The following is an 11,625-nucleotide window of genomic DNA, read 5'->3' on the forward strand; positions in this document are numbered from 1 at the left end:
AGTGTTGAAAACGTCAAAAAAGTGGCAAACATTGAAAAAAAGCTTCAAAAGTGTTGGAAAAAGGGACAAAAACGTAAGAAAAACTTAAAAAGTTGATTAAGAGCGTCAACAAAAGTGTTGATTTTCAATTTTGACGGAAAGACAACACAAGGGTTAAAGGCTTATTCCTTATTTCCTAAACCAGCTGGGCACTGTAGTTATGAGAAAACATTCCTAAAACAGAAGGAAATAGTGCGTTTATTGGGGACTACTTTCAGTGCAGAATGATACACATTTTGTGCTGTGAATATTTTAGGCAGCAGGACGATGTATGTGGGATTGATTCAAAATAAACGACAGTGCCCACCATGTTTATGGTAATAAAGGATAGTGTCACTGAGTGACCTGCAGGTCCGCTGCTAGTCTCAGTTCTTTTAAATCAAGGCTGAAGACCTTTCTTTTTGATGTTGCCTTTCTTTAAATGACTGTTCATTTCTTTAATGTTTAGATTCTTATGCTGCACTGTAACTTTTATTATTGTGTTTTATGTGTCTTAATGTTCTTATTTTTAACTGTTTATTCACATGTTTTATCTGTTTTTATTTTTTAACTGTTTTTTTTAACTGATTTTGTGTAAAGCACTTTGAACTGCCCTGTTGCTGAAGTGTGCTAAACAAATAAAGCTGCCTTGCCTTGCCTGAGTGCAACTGTGCAGCTTACTGATGTGTTTTGATTTGGACATTGGAGGAGGATATACCAAGTTACACAGGCAATACTTGTTTTTGAAATCAATCATTATTGATTTTGTTCTTATCTTGCAATTATAAGCTTAAGTTTTTGTTAAGTGTGCTCCTTTTCCCCCTGCAGTTCCTCCAAACCAACCCCACCAGTGGAGTCCCAGTCTGCGCAGACTGAGTCAGTGGAGGATGACGATGAGAGCTGCAAGCTGAGCATGAGTGAGAAGCTGGCCCTCTTCAACAAACTGTCCCTGCCAGGGAGAGAAGGGGGCAGCCCCGCTGACGGGCCCCCAGAGAGACGAAGGCAAAAGGGGGCTCGGTACCGCACACAACCCATCACTGTGGAGGAGGTCAACCTGGTGTGTAGACGAGCCAAACCACCTCTTTTATACAAAAATAACAGAAAAGGCAGACAGTCAACAAACCTTTAAAGAAGACAGTGATGGCTTTTAAGCTTCGAACTTGGTTAAAAAAGTCAATGAAACACCCTCTCAGAATATATAGCATGTTTCAAAAAAATCAAGTACGTTTTAAATAATTGGTATACTTTTTCTCACCCTTGTGCCTTGTCTCTGTTCAGCTCCAAGAAGGCCCTGTACAGCTTCCTGCCTTCTATTTGTCCCCTCATCTGTCCGACAGACAGCAGGCCTCGTCTGTCAACCTAAAACCCAGTGAGATACGCCTTTCCAAGCCAAGACCTGACACCGGTCTTGCGCCTCGTGAGCCTAGTTGCCCTACACAGCAGGGCCTGCAGCGCCACGACTCTGAGCCCGTCTTGAGAGGAATCCTGAAGAAGAGTTGCTCAGAGTGGAGCAGGACGGACGGCGGTCAGACGGATGCACCAACCAGCCATGAACAGAACGGTGGAGGTTTTGAAGAAGCAGGCATGCAAGGAAAGAGGGAGAGCACAGAGCGGCAGGAAATGTCTGCACCCCCGCGGAGAGAGAGACGCAAGGCTCCAGGTGTGGAGGGAGGCTCGCTGACTGCCGCTCCCTGGAGGCAGAGGGCTCGAACCAGGAGGGAAACCATTGCCTGTACGCCAATAAGAGCCTTGTCAGAGCAGGACGCTCCTCAGGAGGACAGGCCCGGCCAGATGAAGCTGCAGGAACAGCTGGTTCCCTCTGTGGAACACAGCTCAGATTCTTCTGGGAGAGTTCAGTGAGTGTCTGAAATTACATTAGATGGGCTGATACCTGCCTCATTATGACAACAAAAATGATATTTGGGGGGAACGTTGAGTACTTCATGTGTTTTGTGCTGCAAGAATGATCAGATTTACAGATGTCACCAGCACAAACTCTCTCATCTCTCATCAGTTTTAGGATGCATATTGAACTGAAATAAGTTTTATTGTAGTATTTTGAAATATGCTGTGGTTCATATTCTGTATATGTGATCTGTCTAAAAGGAAGCAGAATGGGGAAAAGAGTCTGAGGAGGATGAATGAAGAAACCAACGCCATGGGACATATTCAAGTCCCACTGGCAGATGACACTGTTAAACTGCAGGAGACAACCAATACCAGCAGAATTAAAGTAGGAAACAAAGACACGTCACACTGTTAATTAATGTAAAGTTATGTGATGACTTTGGTATGTACAATGAGAATCACAAAGGATTAAATCACAGCTGCAGCATCAGCAGCTGCTATGCCTCCTGTCTGTAAGGGGAAACACTCTGCCTCTCCATGATCTCTAAGCCTTTCAGAGTCCAGTTTGGAGCCAGTGGGTTTTAGACTGTCAGCAGTCATTTTTGTCCCTCTCACTTTTAAGGTTTCAGTTTGATTTACTTATTAAAATCTTTCTAAACACCATAGTTGTACTGTCAAGCTGCTAAAATCCAGTGGTGAGAAGAGAGATGTTGATAAAAATACATATTGATATGTTGAGATCAGGCTACAGAGACACTACTCCTCTACCCACTGATCCTGTGATTGGTGGAGGCTCTACTTGCTGCCTGAGAGGACAACCGATATGTAGTACTCCGAGAATAAAAATACTGCTAACTCTTCTGCACAGTTTTCTTGTAAAACAAAAAAAGTAATTAATCTAAAAATTGAACGTCAATCAAAGATAGATGACACCTCAAAGACACTTCTGAAAACAAACCTTCACGCTTAATTTCATGTGTTGTGTAGAAATTAAATTAACTTCAACAAGTGTTGACACAATCACAAACTTTCATGTGCACAACATGAATACATTGTATTTTAGAGTGGTCTGAAATTCCCACTTGCTTTTCTGAGTTCTTGGCTGGTGTTTGCCCAACAGGACCATTCTGCCATATTTCAGATGAAGATATACCCAAACATTAGCTGTTAGAACGCATATAGACTTCTGTCATGTCATGAAAAAGAGAAACCTGTCCTTTTGGTGCAGTCACAGTTGCCTAAATGACTGAATGAAAGATAGATAGATAGATTTGGCCAACGACACAGGGTAGCAAGATTCCTCTCAGTATTATTTTGTTTTCAGGAAAGCATAGGGCAAGCCAAGTATCAAGGTATCAAGAAAACTATACATAACACAACTTAAAATGATTCATAAAACAGCTTGGATTACATTGGAAACCACTATAAAATGTCCTCTGGGACAGCACACTGGGCTTTGTGGAAAGAAATTTCATGTAGAGGTTGCTGGGTTCACTTTTCCTGCCATCCTTGGATCCAGAATGAGAAGAGGCCAGTGGGTAGATCTGTATATTTGTTATTCCAATGTAACCAGATACAGCATCTCTTAGCAACAGCTCTCTGGATTTGGTAGATGCTAAATGTCTTGAGATCAGACTAAAGTTACTGGGGAATCTCTCTGGACTAGTTAGGGTTTATGTACTAAAAAGGATTTGACTGTCTCAGAGCATTATGTGGAATGTAAACACACTGATTATTGTGGTGGTTAAACGTAGACCCTTTTATGACTTATAATATCAGCCGCACCGTGGCGTGTGTGTGTGTGTGTGTGTGTGTGTGTGTGTGTGTGTGTGTGTGTGTGTGTGTGTGTGTGTGTGTGTGTGTGTGTGTGTGTGTGTGTGTGTGTGTGTGTGTGTGTGTGTGTGTGTGTACGTTGGTACACATGTATGTATGTATTCATTTTCCTTTCCTTTTCTGTTAATGTCTGTGTGTACTCGTAGCAACATTTTAATTTGTCATTTTCTTATTACCTACTCCCCCCCCCCTCTGTTTCCCTCCATACTGCCCTCTGCAGGAAGGGACAGAAAACCTTTATGTGGAGAATGTCAACCCTCAGTGCTGGGTAAGGCCTCCACTAATGCTCTGAGATGCATAGATTCTTCTAAATCTCCATTATGAAGATTTTATGCATTACTAATTTTACCACAGCTTTAGCGTGCCCCTCTCTCTTCTAATTCCTCTTCTCTCCCAGGAACCCGTCTTTGCCTCTGTCTATTCTAGCAGTACACCCCAATATATCATGTGTTTCAATCAGGTAATTGTCTGAGCCGCTGCATGGCAGATAAATGGCGCTTTTTTTGGGGTTTGCAGTGTTTTGTATGCAGTGAAAAGTCTTGTCATCGCACAGTTTCACGTGGCTGTGATGTTTACAGATGTGTGAAGTTTCACTCACGCGAACGAGTCGTCTGTCACCTGCGGAGTGTTTTTCTCTTCTGAAGTGATACATCGCAGCTCTCACTTCACAGTTTCCAATTTGTTTCTGTTAATCCTGTGCTTTTACTTTTGTAGTTCTCTCCCACTTGTGGATTATAATTTGTTTTTTCTGTCAGATCTCCACACCCAACACTCCCAATTTGATTTTAACAACCTGCAACAGTATTGGAGAAACAAAAGTTACAAAACAGAGCCAAGGTTGAGTTTTATGAACATTATCAACAACATGCCATTCATGTTTCCCCTCAGGTTCTGTTGCTGTCTGAGTTTTTAGAGACAATGGGTATAATTTTTTTTAAGATTGTTTTTTTTGTGTGGCATTTTTAGGCCTTTATTGACAGGACAGCTGAAGTAATGAAAGGGCAGAGAGAGGGTGGATGACATGCACAAAGGGCCACAGATCGGAGTCTAACCCGGGCCCGCTACATCGAGGAGTAAACTTCTTTATATGGGCGCCCTCTCTCATCATCTGAGCTATTCAGGTGCCCACAATTAGTCCAAATGTGCCATAAGACGCGAAAATGACAAACTAGTACACACCAATGGGAAGATATATAGAGAGAGTAGCATAAAACACAGAGCAGCAAACAATAAAACATGGATTAAGTATGTTATTAATACGATATATGATGTATGATTATATGATAAAATGTAATAGAAACAGTGTGAAAGTTGTCCTTTTCTTCCATGTCAAAGACAGTATGTACATCTAATACTTTCTGTGTTGTTTTGCTGTCTTTTTTGTTACTTTTGTTCTGCATCATACAGTATTTTCCCCTTGGTCATGCACAGTCCCACTCTAAAGAGCTCACCTGTTACCTCATTATCCATGTATTCTCTTTTCATCCTCAGACAAATCTGTCCTTTGAGGCACAAGAAGTCTCCTCTCCTACCAAGAACCAGATTCAGCCTCAGTGGAGACAGAAGGTGACGCATTTGATTAAATCTTTTAATATTTGTTTACGTTTTTGCAATCTATAGAAGACCTTACCTGTGTCTCACAATAACACACGTCTTTCTGGCTCTATAGTCTAAGGTAGTTGATGGCAAGATGAATGAAGTGGAGGAAATAAATACAGAGCAGAAAAGGGAAAAGCAAGAGGCTGGATGTACGGCCAACAGAGGTGAGTTTACTTGCTCCGGTTTACTCTCCTCTCTCATTATCTTTCTTTACCTCAAGTGGTTTGTGTCTCTGACTTGTGCACTTTTGGTTTACCGCCTGTTTCACCAGAATCAGACATAAATGACACCTCTCATAACAAAGGACACTCCTCTGAAGCTCCAACATGCACACATGAAGTTTAGAGCTGCATTAGTTCATATGATAAAAAACAGTTCCTTGTTAGCTTTTCATTAAATTGTTGCTCTATTTGCTTACCAGAAATCTCTATACAGACTGGGATGGAGTTTGAAGGTAAGATTACGTAAAGGCTCAGCAATCTAAGTTGTTTATAGTCTTTTTCATGAAGTATTTTAAATTTGCATTTCCTGTCCCGCAGCTCCACAGAGCTCTCCGCTCTCAGTGGCTCCACAGGAGGTGAAGGAGGAGATGCCTGTGGATGAATCAAACACGCTTGATGCTGGTTTTCACAGCGATCACCTCTCTCCCTCCGCCCCCGCCCCCCCACCCTCTGGAGATGTTGCTGTTGCAGAGAGTGAGCAGGACCTGGGTGTCCTCTGCCAGACCAACACACCCATGTGAGCCTGGTTTTTCCACAGATTGTAAGATTATTGGCCTTTGCAATTGCTGTATTGTTAATATCTGTAAAATAGTCAGGGATTTGGTAGAGAGACCCATCTGTTTTTAGGTATTTTCTTTTTAATGTATAGTTATTTAACCAATAATCAATAGTTTGCTTTAGTTTCCAACAGGTCCCAAAATTAACTTGAAGATAAATTGCACCAGAACCCAAATATTGATGAATACAGTTCACACAGATCAGACCACTATCGGATATGTATAAAGCTTTAAAAAAGTGTTTTAAGTATGTTTTTAAGTGTGTGAGTGTTTTTTTTTCTCAAAGGCAGAGCAGGATACCAAGGGCTTGGTTTCCACACATCACCATTTCTAGCCACTGGGGGACCAAAGGCAGGCTGGGAGAATGCATATTAACTTTAAAAAACCTCATAAAGTGAAATTGGGATGCCATGCAACCTTTAAATTTGATTTAGATGTGGTTTATGTGCTGAACACACCATGTCATGATTTGGATGATTCCAACTCTTCCATGTTTATAGACATGGGAACAGACCTTGTATCTTTTTAAAAACTTATCACACATTTTCCAAATATCTAGTCTTTGTTAGAAAGTGTAGCCTCTGCCTCTTGGCTTGTGATACAGTCAACTGCTGGTAAATCCAAACAGGTTTAGGAAACTTAAATCATTTTAAAACAGACTCAGAAGTTATTGATGGCACTTGATTTCAGTGCTTAAAATAAGCAAATTGACTCTATGTTTGTTCACTAAGGACCAAAGTTTACTCGGTGCGGCTTTATGCATTCTGGCCCTGATCACAGTGACGTCACAGTGGTAGCAACACATCATTAGCTTTTTGATATAATAACTTATATTCAGAGCAGATCCTCATTGAGAGTGTCTATACGGTCTGTGTGAAGCTGTATTTGTCCTGTATGTGTGATGCAGACTGACCTCAGCGGTAGCAGAGCACCGACGGTCAGTGCGTCCGTCCCGCCGTACTCAGGGCTCCAGAAACCCTCTGAGGGCTCTCGCTGCCCGGGACGACATCAGGCAGGACTACATGGGAGAGAGAGTCAACACAGCCTCTGATGATAGCACCCAAGCAGAGAAGAGTGAGTGGGAATAATACTATTTTTTCATGTACTTTCTTTTTACTTTGTCTTCCTTGGTCAGCTTCCTTACCGTGTGTTCTTCCCTCCCCACAGAGTCCAAAAACTCCTTGGTGGCTGATTCCCATCTTACCATCTCTTCCTCAGATGCTACCAAGTCTTCTCCTCCTTTCAGCAGCCTGATGCTCATTCACATCAAAGGTCAGAAAAGATCTGCTTCATCTGTGTGCACAAGTTTCCTCATGACGATTTCTTTGTGTCCATGTTTTTATATTAACTAGTGCCTGTGTTGACAGGTAGGCGGCATGTCCAGGTGCGTCTGGTGGAGCCCTCAGCGCGGTCCCTGAACAGTGGAGACTGCTTCCTGCTGGTCACCCCAGAGCATTGCATCCTGTGGAGTGGAGAGTTTGCCAATGAACAAGAGAAAGCCAAGGTACCACCGAGGAGAGTATCTGTGTAATTTTCTAAGGCCAGGGTATCATTGGTGTACAAGGTATAAGACATTTTGTGCCACGAAATGCAAATTTGGTGAAAATGCTTTACTTGAAAATCCTGTGCCTGAATGCCAAAAAATATCACTTGTGCTTGAGAAGAATATCTTTCTGGCTGTTACAAATTGAAATGGTAATGATATGATACTTGAGAAAAATTCCACATTCATATTTTTAATTTCATGCTACAAAATACATAAAATGAGAGCCCAAGGTGCATTTTGTGCATGGAATGCACTTTGCACAAATGCTGTAAAATATATTAACACTATTCTAAGGTTACATACTTTACTGCATCCATGTTCTCCTTTATTATACACATAACACGCAGGGTTTAGTAAGTTTAGATTTCCTAAATTCCAAATTTTGTATGTTTTGAGTACTTTTACTTTGTTGTTACTTTCTGATCATTTTGCCATGTTGGAGGTTTAAATGACAATGAATCAATCAAATGATGAAATGTTACAATATATTGCAAAACTCGTGAGTGAACTTGAATTGTATTGTTGGGTTTGCAAATTCACTTTAAACTTTCCTGGTATTACGCTGAATTCTGTGACCCACTGCATTCTGCGACCTGATTATGCATTTTAGTTGTATTGCCACTGCAAATTTCATTAGCACATTCGTTATTTATGATAGAAACATTATCAGTAGCATAATTGCTGAAATACCTATTTGAGTCACATGCAAAACCATAGACTGTATCTGCAAAACCTTCTTAAGTGTCAGAAATTACAATACCTAAGTAAAAGTATTCTGTAACTTACTACATACAGTAATTCCATATGCGTGTTCTGCTGTGGTATTTGAAACTGATCTTTTTTTCCAGGCTTCTGAGCTGGCATCATCCATCCAGAGTCAGAGGGATCTCGGCTGTCAGGCCCCCCAGATGGTCCACCTGGAGGAGGGGCTGAACTGTGACAGCAGCCTAGCTGCAGACTTCTGGAGCCTTTTAGGAGGACGGACACAATACAGAGGTCAGAGGTCAAATGTCTGCTTTGTTAATTTCTCCCAGAGTAGATTAGATGTTTTAGGATGACTGAGTTTTAACATTTCTGTAAACGTCTGTAACAAGGACAGATTATAAAAGAACAAGACCCGCTTGTTGTTATAAACACTTAAAAATCTGCAGATTTTTTTCATCCGATGTGACAAAAGACAACAAAAATGACAACTGGAAAAATAAGATCTGTTGGAAATGTACATGTGGACCGTGCAGCATGTTTTTTTTGTTTGCATCTGCCTACAGGAGCCAGTGCAGAAGAGGAGGATGAGATCTACGAGTGTGGTGTGGTGGAGTCCAACTGTGTGTACAGGCTTGTGGAGAACAAACTGGTACCTCATGAACAGGCCTGGGCTTCCATCCCCAGTATCTCCCTGCTGGGCTCCACTGAGGTCAGAGGTCTCCTCTGGATTCTCCTGTTTCCTAGATCATTCGTGTCATTTACTGTGTTGTTTCTAATTGATATTAGCTCAAACAGTCAGTTTTAATAGCTCATTATGTCATAGATTCAACTCTATGCACGTACTGTACATGGGTGTGTGTGTGTCCAGGCCCTGGTGTTTGATTTCGGCAGTGAAGTGTACCTGTGGCATGGACAGGATGTTTCCCTCAGCAGGAAGAATGTTGCTCTCCAGCTGACTCACCAAGTGTGGGTCGGAGCTTATGACTACACCAACTGTCGAGTCAATCCACTGGATCCCACGCAGTGTAACCCGAACACACAGCTGTAAGTTCACACTGCAGGCTGCAAAGCTTTTAGTCCATACTTCACACCGAAAAATAACAGCATATCAATACTGAGACACATTACAAAAACATTGGAGTACAACTGTAAGTGTTCACAACACATATACACAATAAAAGCGATGGATGTAATTCAAAATAGACACAGTGAGGATGCAGCGTTAAGTTTATCGTGCATGCAGCAAGTCTGCAGTTGGTCTTTAAAACCAAAGCAAATGGCTCATAAGCCGCACTTACACACAGCCACATGACACACGGACATACTGCGGCTGGCAAAAGACCTTTTAGAAATTCAAACAAGGAGACAGAAACTTGTTGAACATGTCATTCCAAAACCATGGGCATTAATTCGCTGCTATAATAGCCTCCACTTTTCTGTGAAGATTTCCGAACCTGGCTGCAGGAATTTACTCCCATTCAGCCACAAGACTGGATTATTGAGCTGTTGTTGGGCAATAAAGTCTGGCTTGTAGTCATGTTCCAGTTCCTCCCATAGCTGTTGGATGGGGTTGAGGTCAGGGCTCTGGCTTTGTGCAGAGGGGAACAAAGATGAAGGCTTAAATTGTCTTAAATATCTTCGTATGCGGGAAAGATTTAATTTCCAATTAAGGGACCAAGACCAGATCATGAAAAAGAGCCACGGAGGGACAGGCATGTCCACATAGTTTTGGCCACTTCGTGTACACAGCCATAGGTTCATACTCTATAAGCTCTAAAGCCCCAGAATGGACCTAAATGTGAAATAATACTAATGTAAAGAGATTTGCATAATAACATTATAGCATAGCAGGATTTATGGGAATTATTTAGTGTTGGATTCAGTCTGAAACAAAACAGTAATGATTTCCACTGTCTATTAAGGTGCATTATACTGTAATTATACTTCTTATAAATGGCGTTCCCCCTAAGTCTCTAACTCTGTCATCAGGAGGGGAGAGGGGCGTCCCAGCTGGGCGTTGTTCGGTTGTGTCTCAGAGCACAGTGAGACAGCACTGTTCAGGGAGAAGTTCCTGGACTGGACAGGTGGGAGTGGAGGCAAGGAGGAAGCTGCTGCGATGAGCAAGAAGACACAGGTTCAGCTCACACACAATACTCAGGCTTGTTGAGTGATATCAGGAAGATAACAGTGATTTCTCCATGTGTAGATTTTTAAGATTTGTTTTTAGCTTTTAAACTTCCATCTGTCCACAGCCCATCCCAGTGCAGTCTTCCCAGTCCGTGTCCTTGTCACCAGATGTCCTGAGCGCCTGTGACGCAAAGGCTCTAGTTTCGGGTCAGTCACTGGAAGGGGACAGCCTGGTCCATAATGTGTTGGCTGGCGTTGATGTCCAGAGGGGTCACGGGGTCATCACGCTGGAGGGAGGACGTCAGATGGAGCTGAAAACAGTTGCTGTGGACACCTGGCATGTCCAGGAGTTTGATGACAGTGAAATTCCCGTAGAAAGCACCGGACAGCTTTACGAAGGAGACTCCTACGTCATCCGCTGGACGTATATCATCAACATTGTTGGTCAGTGAGTCATAATATCTACCTTTACTGTAGCTTATTCTGTGGGTTTTGTCAGTGTGATTTGATTTGGACATGGGCATAAACTACAAAAATGCCTAAAATACAAATGTAAATAGATTTTCTCTGCTGCAGATGAGATGAACAGCACTGATGAGTGTAGCAGAGGTCCCGGAGAAAAAGAACACACCGCCTTCTTCCTGTGGCGGGGCCGTGACTCCAGTGTCAGCGGGCGGGACACTGCTGCTTTCCTGTCTATTGGGATAAACAACCATGAAGCCTCGCAGGTGAGGCCTTCAGAACAGATCACCTACTTATGACTACACTATAAAGCAATAACACTATGACAACATTTACTCAGGTAGTGTATTGAAGTATGCCTTTGGTGCTTTTTCATACTTTATATTTTAACACGTTTTGATGGAAACATACTTTACTTCCTTTCACTTGAGGTCTGTAGGTAAATAAAATGCAATATAAGTGGTTACATGCAAATACACACTGAATTGTGGTCAGCATACATTGGAGTTTAACCAGTTTGACGGATGCAAATGTGTTGGCTTTTCATAAAATGTTTTTTGCTCCGACAGCAATCACAAGTTAATAAGATGTAGAGGAATATTTTTTTTTAACGTTATTGCCCAAATTAAACATTGCAGGCAATTTTAGCAACACAAAAGAATACACTTAAACTCTTTCAATGAGAGGTCAAAGCAACAAAAAATAAATA

The 11,625-nt window shown here is 41.9% G+C and overlaps 1 protein-coding gene across 6 annotated transcripts in view; it reads left to right on the plus strand.

The window, feature by feature from the left end:
- svilc (supervillin c) overlaps positions 1 to 11,625 on the plus strand; it is a 24,784-nt gene that overhangs the window by 9,438 nt on the left and 3,721 nt on the right. For 4 of the 6 annotated variants that reach the window (XM_032537208.1, XM_032537212.1, XM_032537213.1 and 1 more), the window contains 18 exons: positions 847 to 1,075; positions 1,297 to 1,874; positions 2,125 to 2,251; positions 3,920 to 3,967; positions 4,097 to 4,159; positions 5,191 to 5,265; positions 5,369 to 5,462; positions 5,720 to 5,752; positions 5,838 to 6,036; positions 6,984 to 7,150; positions 7,244 to 7,348; positions 7,444 to 7,580; positions 8,471 to 8,618; positions 8,891 to 9,036; positions 9,196 to 9,371; positions 10,317 to 10,461; positions 10,580 to 10,898; positions 11,031 to 11,182. In XM_032537208.1, the coding sequence (XP_032393099.1) occupies positions 847 to 1,075; positions 1,297 to 1,874; positions 2,125 to 2,251; positions 3,920 to 3,967; positions 4,097 to 4,159; positions 5,191 to 5,265; positions 5,369 to 5,462; positions 5,720 to 5,752; positions 5,838 to 6,036; positions 6,984 to 7,150; positions 7,244 to 7,348; positions 7,444 to 7,580; positions 8,471 to 8,618; positions 8,891 to 9,036; positions 9,196 to 9,371; positions 10,317 to 10,461; positions 10,580 to 10,898; positions 11,031 to 11,182 (2,941 nt within the window). The remainder of the gene's footprint in view (positions 1 to 846; positions 1,076 to 1,296; positions 1,875 to 2,124; positions 2,252 to 3,919; positions 3,968 to 4,096; positions 4,160 to 5,190; positions 5,266 to 5,368; positions 5,463 to 5,719; positions 5,753 to 5,837; positions 6,037 to 6,983; positions 7,151 to 7,243; positions 7,349 to 7,443; positions 7,581 to 8,470; positions 8,619 to 8,890; positions 9,037 to 9,195; positions 9,372 to 10,316; positions 10,462 to 10,579; positions 10,899 to 11,030; positions 11,183 to 11,625) is intronic. The other 2 variants (XM_032537210.1, XM_032537211.1) reach the window with 2 other exon arrangements.

This window comes from Etheostoma spectabile, chromosome 15 (genome assembly GCF_008692095.1).
Source record: "Etheostoma spectabile isolate EspeVRDwgs_2016 chromosome 15, UIUC_Espe_1.0, whole genome shotgun sequence".
NCBI lineage: Eukaryota > Metazoa > Chordata > Actinopteri > Perciformes > Percidae > Etheostoma > Etheostoma spectabile.